The 19,152-nt window shown below is 43.7% G+C and overlaps 1 protein-coding gene across 4 annotated transcripts in view; it reads right to left on the bottom strand.

Annotated features, from left to right (window-relative positions):
- Nucleotides 1–7,183, bottom strand: part of TCOF1 (treacle ribosome biogenesis factor 1) — a 72,120-nt gene extending 64,937 nt beyond the window's left edge. For all 4 annotated transcript variants that reach the window (XM_063120866.1, XM_063120862.1, XM_063120861.1 and 1 more), the window contains exon 1: nucleotides 6,965–7,183. In XM_063120866.1, coding sequence (XP_062976936.1) covers nucleotides 6,965–7,075 — 111 coding nt within the window. In that variant the 5' untranslated portion in view covers nucleotides 7,076–7,183. The remainder of the gene's footprint in view (nucleotides 1–6,964) is intronic.
- Nucleotides 7,184–19,152: the final 11,969 nt, after the last annotated feature.

The following is a 19,152-nucleotide window of genomic DNA, read 5'->3' as shown; positions in this document are numbered from 1 at the left end:
CATGATATAGTCAATTCTAAAGCACTAGTATGTCTGACTAGAGCAGGTGTGAACAATGTTCAAACTGTACTATTCAAACTAAAGTAACTATAATTCAAAATAAAGAACTGAAAAACTCAGCATTCAATAAGGCATTTGAATTTCTAGCCCTGAGGATTGCAGAGAAGCACCCACAAAAGACACATCTACAAGACAATTTGAGCCAGAACTCAACAGTGACATCAGCCATACAACTCACTTTGAGCAGGCCTGGGCCTTGGAACACTAGAAGTATAAAATAATGGCCTTTTAGCATCCATTGCCAACACATACTTCAGATTAAAGGGAGGTGGAGGGGGGTCCCACGTAGAGATTGTGACTTTCAAGTACGGTTGGGCATTTCATCAGTCAAAAATAGATTTGGTCAACTGACCGGTCAATTAAAAAACGTGATTAGAACAATATTCAATTTATCAACAGATTTCATATGCATGCTAATTACAACTTTAACAAATTGTTAGAACTTTTAACTATGTTAGAAAGGTTTCTCTAAAATGTGAACACTTCACTGAACAATTAAGAACATTAGAGGAGCCCTGCTGGATCAAACCATGGGTCCATCTAATCCAACATTCTTTTCACACAGTGGCCAATGAGCCAACCACAGGAAACCCACAACTAGGACATATGTGTAATAGTACTTTTCCACCCATGTTCCCCAGCAACTGGTACACTGCCTCTGATAATATATAGCCAGTATCAGTGTATACTTCCTTTTACCTGTCCTGATTCTCCCTCCAACCAACTTTATGGGATGACACCAGGTTCTACTATTATGTGAGAGGGAGAAAAATGTCTTCCTATCCACATTCTCCACACCATGCATAATTTTGTACACCTTTATCACATCTCTTCTCACTCACCTTCTGTCTAAGGCACAGTAATCTTTACTGCTCCATCCCTTTGATCATTTTAACTGCCTTTTTCTGCACTTTTCTCAACTATACAATATTGTTTTTTTGACGTTCTCTTTTGCTTTTAAATCATGATCAGCTACTGCTACATTTTTTTTAAAAAAAGAAATAGAAATAAAGCCAAACAGCAATTTTCAAAAACCCAGTTTATGACATTTACAGAGCAATCCTATGTATGTTTATTCAGACATTTCAGCTAAATATAGTCCACTTCCTTCTTTGAGTCTTGGTTAGAGTACAATTCTCACCCAATCATTCAGATTTTTCTTCATTGAGGCTTTGGTACCTTCAACAGGACTTCTTCAGCTCCTGCCCCACCACCTTCTAACCTTGTTATTCTCTAGCAAGGCAGGGCAGCAAGTGGCTTATTTCTCAGTCTGGAGCAAGGTGTCCGCATCACAGTTTGATGGGAGAGGTGAAAAGATCAACCACAAGGACCAGGCCAAAAGGACAGCAAAGGCAAAACATGTCCTTCTCTAGTATCTCCAAAGTAGATCAAACACCATGAGAAAAAGACAAGCAGCAATCAAGGCTCTATATGCTCCTTTCAAGAAGATGGCAGCACCCTCTGGATGCAGAAATGCTGCTTGGATTTGTGTTGTCTAGGGGCCTTGCTAGACGTGCCGGATAAGCTGGCAGGGAGGAGGGGTGACGGCGCGCTAGAGCTAGCGCGCGCCGTCGCCAGCTTCTACATGCACGATGCGACGGGGCAACGGGAAGCCCCATAGTGTCGGCCATTTTTTTTGTTAAAGGAGCCATGTGCGCCGGAGCCCAGGCAGAGAAGGTAAGCGGGTTTTTTTACAAAAATAAAGCCCCCCCCCGCTCTCCCTGCCCCTGATTCTCCCCTTCCTGCTCGCTCGCTCGTCCTCCCCCCATCCGCCAGGCCTGATCCCGTCCCTGACCTTCTCCCCCCCTTGCCAGGCCCGATCCCATCCCCGATCTTCTCCCCCCCCCCACCAGGCCCGATCCCATCCCCGTCCCCGATCTTCTCCCCCCCCCCCCTTGCCAGGCCCAATGTCCGGCTTCTCCCCCCCTCTCCTGGCGGGTCCGGCCTTCCCCCTGCCTCTCCCCCCCTTGGGATCCCCCCCCCAGCCCAGTCCGTGGCTTTTCCCGGCTACTCACAAGTAAGCGAGTAGCCGCAAAAAGCCACGGACCTTGCTAGACGTTCTGCAGCCCCGGCCTCAGGCCGGGGCTGCGGAAAAGCCGGGCCATAAGCGAATTTGCTTATGCCGGCTTAAGGCAGGCTTCAGCGTGGCCTGACCCCGGATTCCCCTGTGCATCATCTGGACGCACAGGAGGGAAACCGGGCCTCACACCGCGCTAAGACCTGGTCTAGCAAGGCCCTAGGTCTCTCTATAGCAGCCTTGATATCCAACCCATGCTCTCCAAATACGTCGGGACTACAACTGCCATGATCTCCAGCCAGCACAGACAATTATCCTGCTAGTTGAGGATGATGGAAATTGTGACCCCAACACATCTAGAGGGCATAAGTTGGGCAAGGCTGCTCTGCAGAATACACAGGAATTATTCTTTAATGCTGTTGATCTTCTCACGTTAAGCATATTCATATTATATTCAATAATAGCTGATGACTACCGCCGAGGTCATTGAAGAAATAAGCACATACAAATTGCCGACTGCAAACTACAGCCATAACTAAAAGAAAATTACAGGTATCCAGTAATATCCGTGTTGTACTCCTATTGTATTCTTTCTCACGTGTGACTTGATAAGCAGTCAACATACCCATCATTGGCTCCAAATCCAAGCTTTCTCTCAAGCCTGCAATCTCTAAAAGGGGAAGGGGTCATATTAAAATAATACCCAAGAGGATAACGGGGCCCATGTGGACTATTCCAGCCTGAACGGCAGACGCAGATGCCAACCATGTATCCCACCTGTTGAGTATTTGGTGTACATGAGCATAGGTGCTATGCACATTCCAATGTATGCATGTACAGCTCCTCCATGCAGATGGGATTCTGCTTGGCCCTGAAATTCTGCCCATGTGTAGGAGCCCTATTGCTACAGAACCAATGTAGGAGGCAGCAGTTGACAAAGTCAAACAATTAAGTAATGCACAAGACACACAACCACTAAACTGATAATAATAATAATAATAATAATAATAATAATAATAATATACAATACTGGGATAAGAGAATCTTTTAGCACATATAATTTTTTATCATCTATAACAATTAGTTATTTGAGTTCCATACATATAACATCATCGCTGAGACTGAGATAACATTACTGATGCCACTGAATAAGAAGTGTTTGAACAACAATTAAACAGTCAATGACGATAACTACCATCCTTCCAATGCCCATGTTCGCTGGGCATGATGGAAGTTGTAGTCCAACACACCAGAATGGTACTAGGTTGGGGAAAGCTGCCTTAAAGCTTTCAGTAGAACATACAAGAAATGAGGAAGAGAGGCTACAGAATTGCCATTCAAACTGAAAAATGCTACTGCAGGTGCATAGGAGCTCAGGACAGAAATAATATACAGTTCACAACTTGCATTAAGGTTTTCCACACATACAACCCCCACATAACAACCATGGTAAAATATTCAGTTTTTTTTTTAAAAAAAGTGTTTTGCAGTACCACATCCCATGCTGTTTTCAGGTATATAAATTATTTTAACATCTCCTGGGGAAAAAAGACCCTTGCACCACCAGTAACATTGGTTTTTGGTGTGTCCTGAGTTCACATTCTGCACACCCACTCCCCATTCCTAAACCAACAGCAAGTTGGTGGTTTCTGGGTTGGGGCCTAAACCATCCTAATTATAAACAAGCTTTAGGATGGGCCACCAAGTCCTAATGAGAACAAGTGGTTTGCTCAGGTGTGCAACAGAGTCAATATTAAAATTGTTTAAAATCCTTGTTCCTTGAGGCTATAGTCAAACACCATGCTAACCCCTTTGCTTCCTCTACTGCTTGTATTTTTAATATATTCAATATTTAGCAATGATATACATCCATCAAGTTTACAGTTAATGTAAAACTCACATACTTCATCAGGAACTGCCTTCAGGTTCGTAAACACATGGCAAGCCACAAATCTGCTTTAATTGGAACCCTTGCATTTTCCACTTAGGGCAAATTTACAGGTGTGTCTGCAAGCCTGTATCCATGAACCAGCCTCCATGATTAGACAGAGCCTCTAAGTCACTAAGCTGGTTCAGACATCATGATGGCAATTCCTGGGTTGTTTAACCCAGGAATCGCTGGGGATAAGCGCATGTAAACTTCAAAGTGATCCTGATAGGCTGGAGTGCCGGGCTGAAAACAACAGAATGAAATTTAATAGGGATAAATGCCAAGCTCTACATCTAAGAAATAGAAACCAAATGCAGTTACAAGATGGGGGATACTTGGCTCAGCAATACTACAAACGAGAAGGATCTTGGAATTGTTGTAGATCGCAAGCTGAATATGAGCCAACAGTGCGATATGGCTGCAAGAAAGGCAAATGCTATTTTGGGCTGCATTAATAGTATAGCTTCCAAATCACATGAGGTACTGGGTCCTCTCTATTCGGCCCTGGTTAGCCCTCATCTAGAGTATTGCGTCCAGTTCTGGGCTCAACAATTCAAGAAGGACGCAGACAAGCTGGAGCGTGTTCAGAGGAGGGCAACCAGGATGATCAGGGGTCTGGAAACAAAGCCCTATGAAGAGAGGCTGAAAGAACTGGGCATGTTTAGCCTGGAGAAGAGAAGATTGAGGGGAGACATAATAGCACTCTTCAAATACTTAAAAGGTTGTCACACAGAGGAGGGCCAGGATCTCTTCTTGATCCTCCCAGAGTACAGGACACGGAATAACGGGCTCAAGTTAAAGGAAGCCAGATTCCAGCTGGCATCAGGAAAAATTTCCTGACTGTTAGAGCAGTACGACAATGGAATCAGTTACCTAGGGAGGTTGTGGGCTCTCCCACTCTAGAGGCATTCAAGAGGCAGCTGGACAAGCATCTGTCAGGAATGCTTTAGGGTGGATTCCTGCATTGAGCATGGGGTTAGACTCGATGGCCTTGTCGGCCCCTTCCAACTCTGCTATTCTATGATTCTATGTGAACCACTTCCAATTTTAATCAGCAACCCAGGAATGCCCTGTACCTGGGTTGTTTCATGACATCCAAACCCAGAAATTCACTGTGACATGAAAACTAGGTCAATGAGTCATGCATCTACATGTGTGAATCGACTCTTACTTTGGCCTAATAGCACCACACTCACCCACAGTGCTAAAGAACCCAATTAGCAGGTTCAAGGGTATGAATAAAAGTTGTATAAGATGGCAGCCTTTGTTTGATGTGGGAATCATCCTGCATGTTGGGATGTCAACTCTGTCCACTGAGAACCTGAACACAATACCAGCCTTCCCCACCCTGGTGACATCCAGATATTTTGGGCTGCAACTGACCATCGGCCATACTGGTTTGGGCTGATGGAAGCTGAAGTCCAAAACATCTGGAGGGCACCAGGTTGGGGAAGGCTTACATACACATTAAAACTTTAATCTTGAGTAGTTAATCTATATCAATTCTGATTGCAACCACACAGTCTAGAAGGGGTAGAAAAAATAACTTATTACCATTCATAGCTTCCGCGTCAACTGCAAAAACAGTTAATCTGGATTTATAGGTGATACTCTCCAAAGAAATGCAACTCCAAGATTACTTATGAATTATGATACATGTCGAAGCAGCACCTTATCCAATCACTGCTGCCTCTTTATATATTAAAACCGGTGAAACCAAATTGCAAATAGGAGGAAGGGGCACCTGAAGCAAAGTGATACAACTGGTACAGGGATAGATGTGGTACAGTTACTCTTTTGCGTTCATGCCCATCCTGCTAGAAACCAATTTCCTGTTTTCAACTAGCAATGAGTTCCCATGCGGTTTATAGGTACATACTTTGCATACAGAAAGTCCCAGGTTCAATCTCCAGCTTCTCTAGGTAGGACTAGAAAAAAATCCTGCTGCCAGTCAGTGTTGACAAAACTGGGCTAAGGGTCTGACCCAGTATAAGGCAGCTTCTTATGTTCCTGATCAGTGCATTTCTAAAGCCTTCTTCATGGAAGGTCCATTGAACGCAGACCAAAAAGAGGCAAAATTAAAGTCAACGCCTGGCCAGTGTCCCTTATTTAAGAAGTGGTCCCTTATTCCATAACACCAACGCATAATGAAACATACTATACAACTCCATAGGACTGCTTAATCACATAAACATGCCTAGCACTTATGGAACATGGTCTAAGAGCCACAGTGGTGTAGTGGCTAAAGTGTTGGACTGGGAGTTGGGAGATCCGGGTTCTAGTCCCCACTCAGCCATAGAAACCCACTGGGTAACTTTGGGCCAGTCACACACTTCAGCCCAACCCACCTCACAGGGTTGTTGTTGCGAGGATAAAATTGAGAGGAGGAGGATTATGTACGCCGCCTTGTGTTCCTTGGAGGAAGAAATAAATGCAATAATAAAATAAATAAAATATACATTATCCCAGTAATCCCAAAATATGCATTGTTTTATATGTTTTGATAGCTGCCTTAGGGGCCATGGAAGGTACAGAAGGACTGGGTAGAACTGTGCTTTTAATAACTAAGCAGAATCCTTTTAAACAGCCCTGCAAAGCAGGCCAGAACTATTATTACAAGGATAGAATACTGGCACCACAGATCAAAATAAATACAGAACATATGATTTAAGAAGTAAATGCACCCGCAGTGCAAATTCTTCCTTACTGCAGGACTATCTGCTTCCATGGGGTGGGGGTGGGGGTTAGTAAGGGAAACACAGCAATAGCATTCAACTACAATATTCCTGTCCTCCAGGCAAGTACAGCCCCGTCAGATCAGAAAGGAAGGCTTTGCAGGAGAGCAGTTTAATTTTCCACGTGGCTGGCACTACTGAGTCTCGGGAAGGATTACGATAGTAGGGCAGCAATGCCCCAGTCCCCGACTTCTCAACCCACGTGGGAGATGGTGCAGTTACCTGGCCGCTCTGCTCCAACAACTCCTTCGCTACTTTCTCATAGCCAGTCTGGACCAAGTGCTGGTGAATCAGAGCCAGCAGCTCTTTCTGCTCGCTGCCTGTTGCCGCCATGCTTTTCCTCTGTGGAATTTAGGGCAGGCAGCCCTTAGCCCGCCTGCGTTAGGATCATCAGCGCAGGCCCTGCGCCCCAAGCAGGCGGCTCACAAGCCATATGCCCCTAACCTCCTGATCCTCTCCCCTTTGACCATGCATCTGCTGCGCACACTTCACTTCCTGTTCGCCGAGGCTTCTGGGAAACGTAGTCTGAAATCAAGCCTCCCATTGCTTTAAAGCCATTGAGTATCGGCCTCGTTTCTTAATATTGTGGCTGTGTTGCACTTGAGAAACAAAGGTGAATTTAAGACCAAGCTAAAAGGATCTGGCTCAAGTTAGGAGATTGTGTTTTGGTGTTGTTGCTGTTTTTGCAGCAGTGCTTTTATTTGAGATGGCTATTCTGAAGTTCCAGGAAATATAATTTAAATAACAACGCTGGAGGCTGGGTCTTCTCTATAGGCAGCGGCAAAAGGTGGAAGGATAGGCTGCACCTCAGGCTATAAATCAGAGATAATACTTGTGAATGTTCCCCTGCATTTTAAAATAAACCACCCTACGCATGGAGAACTAACACGTCAGGTTGTAACCCAGACCTTTCCCTCCTGTGTTATTTTTCTGTCTGCAGGCAGGGCAAGGATGGACAATTTATGGTCCTGCAGATGTTTTGGCCTACCACTCTCATCAGCCCTAGCCAACATAAGTAATGATGAGAAATCATGGGGATTGTAGGCCAAAATATCTGGAGGGCCACAAATTGCCGACCCTTGAGATTGGATAGGAGAACATTCAAAAGCAATATCTCTTTCCTACATTCTGAGATGGAGCAGTCCATTTTATCAGCTCACTAGCTGATATACTGTTTGTTGCTCCGGCCCTCTAAGATATATGTCTGCAAAGTAATCACCTTAAACTAGTAGGCCAGTGCTAGGCCTGTGAGTTAACCTTTAAACAAATTAAATTCATTTCTTTTTTTCCTCTCTCACCCTCATGACAGTCCTAGGCCTGTGAGGTAACTTTAAAACAGATTAAATTAGTTTCTTTTCTCTCTCAACCCCAATCCAGGCCAGGGCTACCTTAAAGCTGCAGCTCTGCATGGCTCATTTGTCCATCTTCTGTTCGGGGCTCTTGGAAGGGGCTAGGATGGCAAGCTACTTCCAGATGATGGCTACCAAAACCTGATTAAATCTTCCCTCCCACCCAAGGCATGCTGGGGGTTGTAGGTGCAAGCCAAGCTCCCTCGATAACATGTTCATCTTTGAACACCATCTAAGGTGCGGTGAAAGACAACCTGAGAGTGGGCCTTCTTAGTTGTGGCACCCTGCTTATGGATTTTTTCCCAGGCAGACTTGCCTAGTCAGTGCCTATGACTTCCACCCCCCAAGGCCTTTTAACTCGATAAGATTTTTATGCTGCATCCATCCACCTACCCACCCGTTATAACTAAACCACAACATTCCAAGACGGATGCAGGAATTACTGAAGAAAGTTGATGATTTTTGTGCAAAAGCCTGACTATACCATTGAAACAGAAAAAATGAATGGAGGAATGACTGATAGCTGAGGCTAGAATGGAATGGTGGGCGGGGTGAGTGGCAGTTGGGGGAAAGTAGTACAAAGGCAGTGAGAGGTCAGGGAAGTGGGAGCTGAGTTAGGATTGAGAGATAGTGACCTGGTTTGCTAACCCATTTAAAATCAGCTACTCTAGATGCCACTACTACACCTCCCAGCATACCTTTGGCAGCCCGCAGGTGCCCACATCCTCTGAGTCATCCTCTTGTTGATGATGATGCTCCTCAATAGAGCATCGAGGAGTAGCATTGCCAAGGAGGGGAGGTAAGTGGCTGTCATTCGACGTGCCCAACTCTGGCCAATCCTACTGGTAACTGCCTTGGCCTGCGCTTCTCACAACAGAAACAGGAGGAGGACCTTAGAAGTAAGCCTAGGGTTGCAGAGCACTTCTTTCCAGTTTGCTGTTTTAGACTTTAAAAAAAAAAGCTTCTGCGTGACCACACTATTAAAAGTCAGTTCTATATGTTTTTACTCAGAAGTAAATCTCTCTTGGCTCAATGAGGTTTACTCAAAGGTAAGCATGTATCTGATTTTAGTATGACTTGGATGTAAATGTAGTTGAAATCAATGGGATTTACTCTTGGGTAAGGGAACCAGCAGATCTCTATTTTATGAAACTGGAGATGCACAACTTCCCATGATCAAAGGAAAGGAAGATTGATCCTTCACACTTGTGGACTACTAGGAAAATGGGTTTAATGGGGAGGAAATTAAAAAAATCATTAAAAAATCAAGGGATGACCCAACCTGATTCAAATTTGGGGTGGCTAAAGCCCTCCTTAAGCACTATCACTGTGCCAAATTTGATCTCTTTATCGTTAAAACTTATGCAGATGTAAGCATTTTGGTTACTTTGGAGCAAAGGAGGGGACCTGACTACCTTTACAAAAGAAATTAGTTAAAATGATTGTTCATCTGCCCACCCTTTGAAATGAGCAAAACAAACCTTTGCTCCTCCTCTCCTGTAAACCTTTCCCAAGCCAAGGAGCAGCAACTGTCTCAGCTATTGCACTCCCTCCTGCTTCCTACAAATGGCCTCCCTTGGAGTTCGTTTAATATGATCTTAGGGGAAAGTATAGTGTGTTGTTTTACCATAATTGTGCAGTTTCAGGCTGCTGTACTATTGTATTTGGCAGAAATTAAGAAATATTTTTTTAAAAAATAAGCAACTGCAGGGAAAAGGAGAACTTAGGGGGTGGGTCGGGACATTTCGCTGGCATAGCAATGCTCCAGATGAAAAGATACATGAGCTGAAAGAGCGCAACAATGCCCAGCACTTGACTCACTAAGGGAATGGAGGGGGAAACTGCGGATGAAAACCAGATAAAAAAGTAGGTGTGATGGATTCACCACCCCACGGACATCAAAGCCATAAGCCTCCACTGGTACAGGGTATTTATTGGACTTAGATATTCCTCTTCTGCATCCAAGATTATATAAAGTATAAATTTGACATTTGCTCACTTAGAGGAAACAAGTGTTGTTTTTAATACATCAGCTGAAACATATACAGGCTTTTGCATACATCAGTGGTGCTTGAAAATCTTCCTAACCTAATTACCATTGGGTACACAATTGGGAAACCGCTCATCTGCAAGTAACCCCATTGGCCTCTTGGAAATTGCAATATAACTCAATATATAGCTTTCTAATTTCTGTTATTTGAAAATAGTCTTTATCCAAGTATAGATTACACCCCATATTTAGCTTTTATGTAAATATTGCTCTATGTAAATGGCATTTCCGTTTATCTAAATACTTGGTTATATCTGAAATGCTGGACACCTACCAGGCCATCTGGATAAATGAAGTTGTTTTTGAAGGCAGGTAGTTTTAGAGGTTTTTTGTTGTTGTTTTTAAATCAAATAGGTGTTCTGCTGCTCTGGGAAGTTGCTCTCGTTTAGTCTGTGTTGTCACAAATATACAAAGCTATACATAGGTGCAGAGCAGTTAGATGAGGTGAGTAGTCACCGTAACTCTCAGCATTGATACTTTTGGCAAAGAGAGTTGCCTCTATTTTCAGAGAGGCCAGGGGAGGCTTTTCGGGCTGTTGAAATCCAGGGCCCAAATTTGTGTTATTGAGGATTAAGAAGAAAGTTAGCCCTGCTTCAGGAGGTTCCATAGATTTTTTTTAAAAAAATCATAATCCAAAACTGTATATAAAGCCATTGTTGAATTACAGTATCTGTCCATGTCATTTTATACACAGAGAGGCCATGGTTCAGACTATAGAAGACCCAAAAGATCATAGGTTCCAGTCCCTAGCACCTCCAGTTAAAAGGATCCAAGCCATGCTTGGATCCTTTTAATTGGAGTGCATCCAACTGCGTCTGCACCAGTGCATCCAAGCCATTCATTAAACAAAAAACCTACAGTTTACAAAACAACGTTAAGGCTCTACAGTTTTCAACCAAGCACCAAAAAGCAGGGAAATTGGGAGTTAAGGCTCACCAGCCTTAATGCCACATCCTCCCTAAAGTGGCAGAAAGTGCAAGTGAAATTCTCATTCTCCCAAAGCAGATAAACCATGAGGACAGGATGGAGGCATTCAAGAAGCAGCTGGACAACCATCTGTCGGGGATGCTTTAAGGTGGATTCCTGCACTGAGTAGGGGGTTGGACTCGATGGCCTTATAGGCCCCTTCCAACTCAACTATTCTATGATATGATATGCAGAGGTGACTGTGGGGTTGTGAAAAACTGATGACAAACAACTTAGGGCCACCTACTTCTCATTATTTGCTTAGAGCAGCTCTTCCACAACCTGGTGCCCTCCTTTGTGCTCTAGTAGGGAATGTGGAGAAATGTAACAAAATCTACAGGGCAATAAAAAAGTATGATATTTTGAAGGACAAAAAGCATGTACTGCCTTATCCTTCAAATGTGTTCATTGATGTTTGGCAACTAGAGCGAGGGTGAAAAGCAGGTAACAACAGCTGCATGGTTGCTGTAGGCCAGCCTTCTTCAACTTGGCACCCTCCAACTGGCTATGCTGGCTGGGGATAATGGGAGTTGTACTCCTTTGGAGGGCACCAGGTTGGGTAATGCTGTTCTAGGCTTTGATTAGAAAGACAAGAACTGAACAGCTCCTTCCTCCATATGCTGTTTCCTGAGGTTTTTTTGCTCATTGCGTCCTGCCACCTTTTCAACCTGCCCCATGGAAGGGGTCTTCTGAGAGGGAGAAGCAGGAGGAGGATAGAAGAAGCAAAAGAGAGGTGCCGGCTTTCTGTATGGAGCTAACCCAAGTGGTTGATTGTCTTCTGATAGCGGCAGCAATGCAAGATTCCCAGTGCTTGTGCCATTCCTGTGGTGAGGAGAAACCTGCCCCACAGTCTAAAAACCTAGGAGACATAGGGTGTTCCTGTGGTTGGTTACTGGATTACAGTACAGACTTTTAAATATAATGTAATGCTTTCACATTGTCACTAGATGGTAATATAGTGCTGTTTTCATAAGTGGAGTATGAAACAAAAGGGAGACCATCCATGGAAAATAGCCCATCTTTCACTTAGTCTCTATGATAGGAGTCAGGAACCTCCTCACAAGTGTTGTAAATAGAGCAGGATTTGGTTTTCAAAATCTTCTGCTGTCATACATGTGGGTCAACTTTTTTTTAAATTCCAATATACCCATGATGGAAAGTGAGAGAGTACTAGGTAGATAGATGCACAGAAGACATCCAGATTGGGTTTCTGCCATCCAGAGTGGGCTACTGTCAAGGTACAAAATGCTGAGCCACAGTTTGGTGTTACAAAAACCTCAGGCTCCTGCACTCTTACTCCTGCGAAGAGAAGCTCAGACGATTTTGCTTCCATTTTAGAGTAACCACAGTTTGCTGTGTCCTCTAAACCAGACAAAATGTGATTAATCTTAACCATGGTTTGTTGAATCAAGCCAACTCTAAACCACCATTTAGGAAGCTAGCTCATTTCAACAATCCATAGTTAAGTTTAACCACAGTTTAGGATTTAGACCTAACGCTAAACTGTGGCTAATTTAAAACATAAGTGGAAGGTTCCAATCTCCTCCTTGTGGCTCTGCTGAGGTGGGCAGGGGCGGGGAGTGCCAAACCATGGTTTAGCATGCTGTGTGAATCAGCTGTTGCATTTCAAAATTGTGACCATCTTCATGAAGACTGCTGTAAAATGAATGCTTGTTTTCTACGGAGCCTCATGTTAAAGAATTGTCAGTTTGTGGGTCTGCTGTACTTCAAGGTCATTTAAGTCCAAAACCTCACAAGCTTCATTCATGAATAGCCAAACTGTGGCGTTCCGGCAACAGAACCTACTTAAATTGATGCATCTGAGAATTTTCTTGTCCCATAGTTACAGGCACAGAAGGCATCTGAGTGCTTTAGTAAACATGGCAAATAATAAATAGAGCTATTCAGTTAAGCAAACATTTGCATCATTATAAATAGGAAAAAGCTGCCATGACCAAGCTCTGGCACGGAAGGAACAACACCAAGCAATTATTAAGAAGGTGAGGTTTTAATTCATGTCGTTTCAACTATTTTGCCCCACTCTGTATTTTTAGGAAGGTAAAATGTCCCTGCTGGATTTCGAGAAGCCAGTCTGTTAGGTATGTGATTTCAGTGCCAAGAGAATCCTGACTTATGAAGGGAATTGCAGGAAGCTGTTTTACAACTAGGTCAGGCAGGTAGAGTTGTAGTAATTTTGGATCCAGTTTTTTTTAAAAAAACCCACACACACTAATATTCACTGTCCTTTCAGAGTATCTGGAGCCTTAGGGGTGTTTCTCTGTGTTAGGGACCACTGAGAAACTATCATTTTTATTTGTCTAACTTTTTGGTGTGAAAAACATTTTTCAGTCCTCATTATGATGTGAAGCATTATTACATGTTGGGGATCTGACACTATTGCCTTGCCCAAAGCTAAGCAGGGATCCACTTGATAAGCAGAGATTCTAATCTTGTCCCTCCACCTTGTCGAAAACTGCTAGAGTAGGAGTTCTCAAACTTTTGTTTTTGAGATGCAAAAGGCAAGTTTCTCTTTCCATATTGGGCATAGAGACTCAGCACTCAGTCCTGATGTTTTCTATTCAGTCAGTTTTCTATACTGTCCAATAGCCAAAGCTCTCTGGACGGTTCACAAAAATTACAACCCCCAAAATACATCACAATAAAAACATAATATGAAACCTTAAACATACAAAATTTTAAAACAATTTAAAACAGAATAAAATACTGGGACCTGATAAAAACAACTGACAGTAAAAAAAACCCCCACCATCATATGCCCTTAAATGCCTGAGATCAAAGCAAGTCTTACCCTGGTGCCAAAAATATGACAATGTTGGTACCAGGTAGACGTCAGTTCCCCAATTGGGGGCCATCACTGAGAATGCCCTCTCCTTTTTTGCCATCTTACAAGTCTCCCTTGGAAGAGACACTTGGAAGAAGACTCTGATGTTGATTGCAGACTCTGTGTAGGCTCATATTGGAAGAGGTGCCCCATCAGGTATTGTGGTCCCCAACCATTCATCTGAACATGCACCTTTTAACACACAGGCAGAGTAACCCATAAATTAGATACGCACAACCTTGTAACCACCTGCCTACACGTATTCCATAGACATCTTCTGTACAAACATATATCCTTTCACCTAGTGGCAGAGCAAGAAACTATATATACATTGCTGAGTATATAGAGCTTCAGATGAGCATTTTATCATACGCTCGTGACTGGCCACTCACGGATCTTTGAGGGTCAGTTGGATGATGCAGTGCTCCTCCTGCGTGTCTCCCGTTCCATTTCCTGGTCTTAGTGATTTTTTAAAAGGCTCAGAAAAACTGACTCTTCTGATATACGTCGCTATTTCCTGCTGTATGCTAGAGGGTGCTAAACAGCATTGAGGCTGTACAAGCCACATGGTCGCTTCTCTTCCTGCTCTCTCCCTTTGTGTAATCAGAGCTTGTTACAGAAGTGGAAGAGATGCAGCTTCAGAGCCAATGGTAAGGGAACATGATCCCCACCCTCTGTTTGAAGGAGCTCATTATCATCGCCATCAGTTGGCCAAGCAGCAGTAACAGTATCCTTTTCCATATGGCTCAACCAAAGTCCTGTTGTGTGTGTTTTATTGATTTGTTCTTGTTGCTCAGAAGCAGGAAATTATAATCCCAATTCTAGGAGTTCGCACACACATACTCCCATTCCGAAACAGTGGACTTCAAAGTGGCTGATGTGATTGGTAGACATCCTCGAGATGTCTGATCTGGCCACGGTCAAGCATGCCTTAATTACATGCCATTTGGACTACTGTAACACCCTCTACATGGGGCTACCTTTGAAAAGTGTTCAGAAACTTCAGGTGGTCCAGAATGCTGCAGCCACACTGTTGACCGGGGCTGGTTACAGGGAGTACGCAACTCCCTTGTTACAAGAGCTTCACTGGCTGCCGGCCTGTTTCTGGGCAGAATTCAAAGCACTAGTTATGACCTATAAAGCCATATACAACTTGGGACCAGGCTATCTGAAAGGCCGCCTTCTCCCATAGGAGCCTGCCCAGGTTCTAAAAACTTTTGGGGAGGCCCTTCTCTTGGTTGCACTGCCACTGAAGGCACGTTTGGTGGGGACGACAGAGAGAGGGCTTTCTTGGCAGCTGCTCCCAGATTGTGGAACTCCCTGCTGAAGGAGGTGTGGTTGTGTCCCTGTTTTCTTTCTGCTGGTAGGCAAAGATGTTTTTACTGAAGCAGACATTTGGGATGTAAGCTGGTCTTTTACTGGAATTAATTTTAATTGGTAGGTTTAATTCTTTTATTGTGTGTTTTTAATTGTGCGTTGTTGTTTTAAAAAATTGTTATGTTTCAATGAAGATTTTGTTTTTAATATAATTTTTGGCAGAAAGCCAGTTTTTAAATAAAATAGATAAATAAGATCTCTCCCCCTCCCAAGTTGCTATTTGTCCTGGGCAGGAAGTTTCCACTGATGCCAAAGGGAGCCTCCCTTCTGGGGCTAACACCAACTTGCAGGGGGGGGGGATCATCAGAGCTGTGGTATGAAAGGTTAATTCCCCCCTTCCATGGTCCCAGTTCTAATTCAAAGGGGGCAGAGGCTATTTCCACTTTTTAAAAGATTCATGGAACTTCAAGTGATGCTTTTAGACTTATGTGCAGGATGACCTTTAGCAACTTGGGCCATAGCTAGACTTAAGATTTATCCCTGGATCGTCCAGGGGTCAAACCTGTTCATCTAGGTGACACACAGGGGATCCAGTGCTCAGGCAGGGGCGAACCCTGGATGATCCCAGGATAAACATTAGGTCTAGCTGTGGCCTAGGTATCTTGACTCCAGCAGTAAGTTGCTCTGACTCAGGAGCCAGGACTAAACTGAGACTGTATAAGGTCAGATGAACCTATTGGCTTCCCTGACAGCTGGAGCTGTGGCCTGCAACATCAGCCAGACTCTGAAAACAGGTCAGTCAGTCACTCCCTCTTTTGGCAAGCTGACGTTGCGCCCAGAGGAAGGTGACTGGGGCAGGATCTACACTACTGCTTTAAAACAGTTTATAACAGGAGAGACAACTGTTGAGGCCCAGGACACACTCCATATACAGTTTTCAAAACGTTTTCAAAGTGTCATATCCTGCTTGGTGTAGATCTGCCCTGGGTATCTTGTCTTTAAGAGTAACTGAGAACTAGTCAAGAGCCAGGCACAGTAGCCCTCAATAGCTTGAGTGCCAATATGAACAAGTATCTTTATTCAACTCACTGGAAAACAGTGGTTGAGGTAGCTGGTATGAAATTATAATTCCTCGTCTTAGACAGGATACCTGTAATTAGACCTCTTTTCCTCATCTGCAAAAACCTGCTGTGGGATCTTTCCTGACCAGAAGTAGCCAGGGCTTCAGTGCTGCCTTTCATCTGACGCGTGATGACCTCATCGGTGTCTTCATTTTGTGCAGGGATTGCCACAGTGACTCAGAATGGAAGGATACTGCTAAATGACCCATCAAAACCACTTCTGAAGCAGAGCTCCTTCTCAGGGAAATACTTTGGAAATTCCAGTGCTCCAACTCACCCATTGATGCAGAGTGCCATGTCTGCAAGCAGATGAAAAACAAACAGCTGCCTTGCAATACTACACTGAGGGCTGATGGGTACACATGTGTACTTCTGTCGATTTCTCATAACTGGATCACACAGCGATGACTTGGAGCTGGATTTATGAACTGACTCCATGGAAAAGCACAAGATGACAAGAGCCGATATGAAAGTTCAGCCTGTGGTGTATGATTTGTGCCAGTAGCTCACCCAAACATATCAATATGTCTGGCAGTCATCAAATTCTGATTATTCATATGAGAACCAGTCTTATTTCTTATTTATTGTATTTGTACCCTTCCTTTCTACTAAAAAATGGCAGCTTGAAATTCATACTTCTACCCACAGCACATAATGCTGCTGCTTCCCCTTACTACACTCTGTGTATTCCAGGCAGGGAACGATCCAGTCTAAAACAGTATCCCCGTGTTAGTCTGCTGTAGCAAAACCAACTCATGCTTCAAAGTGAATGAATGTGTATTATGGCATGACACAAGACACTTTAACACTGCAGTGGAACTATGCAGATGAACATTCACATACAAAAACTAGCCTGCATGTTATGGGCTTCTGTTCCTAGAGGTGGTGGTGTACCTGCCAATCCTGGCATTTAAATGAGTAACCCCTTTTCTTGCCAAAGGTACACCTGGATTCCTGCTATTGCTCCTACCTGAGTCCCTGCAAAAGCCTGCTTGTCCCCCTTTTTACATGAAATTGTGACTGCATCTAATACTGGAAGTGCCTGTGGATGCTGGAGGACTGGATCCACACTGTAAAATTCTGTGAAAGAGCCGGTCTGACTGCAGGATAGGGACCTCATCTGGAAGCAGGCTAAGGGGCACCAGCCATTGGAGGACGATAACAAGCTAGTGAGGCAGTGTGGACCTTAGGTGGAGATGACCAAAGAGCAGGTGAGTATGATGAAATGCAAAAGAATGTAATCAAAAACAAATCCAGGAAGTGAAGCATACACTGATAGAGGCATGTAGAGGAAAGCCCCAGGCATGACATACGCAGGAGCGAGAAAGGCAAGGTGTAACTACTCGATCATAGACATGCCCATCCTTTGATGAGATTCTGGTAGCTTGAAAAAGAAATAAAATGGAAAGCTGCATAGCTAGATTTCATCATTGACCATTGCATAGAACTAAATCCTAATTCCTTTGCATAACAAGGGAAGAAGAACAGGCAAAGAGAAGGTGGGAACATTAAAAAAAGGGAAGTGATAAATAGGAAGAAGGGAATAGTGGTTGAAAATCCATCATGAAGATAAAAAGAGAGTTGTGATACAAAAGGAGAGGTTTTGAAGTTTCTAGATGAAAGCAGGGTGGAAAAATGACATTGTATGTAGAAGACAGAAGCATAACAATATATATATCACACCTTAAGATGAAGAAGTGAAAATACAGGGAGAGCAAAACAGAAAGGAATAAAAACAACACAATTCTTAGAAACATGGTTTGTAATGTATATTAATTCAGATTTGCTAGCATTCCCCTAGCAGATGTCCCCCAAACTGGTGTGCTTGAGGGAAAATGGAATGTACTGTTGTTGCTGTGGAGATTTGAGTTTTTCTGTTCTTTAATATAGCTGCAGAAGTGCGGAGGCTGTATTTATTTAAATAACATGCCTAGGTATGTGTTGCTAAAAGTGGACTTCTGTGAGAAGTTGGGTTGACTGATCAGCAGGCAGGAGTGCTGTCTTTCTAGGTCAAGCAAGGGTGATTTTAATTCTAAAAATGCATCATTTTGGACTGCAATATTGCTGGGGGTTTCTCCCCCACTCTTTTGTCTGTGAATATGCAACAGATGGGAGGAAATGCCATTTTGAAATGTCAGAGCACCACGATGAAAAGCACTAGGATATTGATAAAATACTCTGAATCATTTCTCCATTTAGTACACAGAGGATCACATTTTCATTCTAGCTCTCCTTAGGTATTCATTTTTTTTGCATATGAGACTTTGCAATAACAATGAAGAGCCTCAATGCAATAAATCTGCAGTCTCTGGGAAGATAAATTAGTGGGACTGCTTCAGAAATAAATGGTTCTGAGGCCTGCTAGATGTCAACTGGTTACTTGCGAATGCAGCAAGGTCTCGGCACTCCTGTTTGTATCCATGTTTACTTAGAATTCCCAAACTATTCAGTGGCTCTTACTCCCAAGTGGGTTTACACAGCTGGCTTGCGCTGGTATCCCTCTGCTTCCTCAGCAGCAAAACAAAAAGCATAATAATGGCATTGCAGGAGGTGGAGTGAGGAAGCAAATGTAGCAACAGTCATAGCCTCTAAGATTTATTGGTTCTATGGCCTAGACAGGGCGAAATCCCGGGGCAATCCCCGGAATTGTCCCTGTGCATCCACATGATGCACAGGGGATCCCGGGATCAGGGAGGGATGATCCTTCCTTTGCCCTGGGATCTCACCCTCCACTTTAGGCCTGGTTTTTCCGCATTCTCGGGCTG

The sequence above is a fragment of the Elgaria multicarinata genome, chromosome 3 (genome assembly GCF_023053635.1).
Source record: "Elgaria multicarinata webbii isolate HBS135686 ecotype San Diego chromosome 3, rElgMul1.1.pri, whole genome shotgun sequence".
NCBI classification, from domain to species: domain Eukaryota; kingdom Metazoa; phylum Chordata; class Lepidosauria; order Squamata; family Anguidae; genus Elgaria; species Elgaria multicarinata.
The sequence above is the reverse complement of the archived record's forward strand: the minus strand, read 5'-3'. Positions and strand labels throughout refer to the sequence as shown.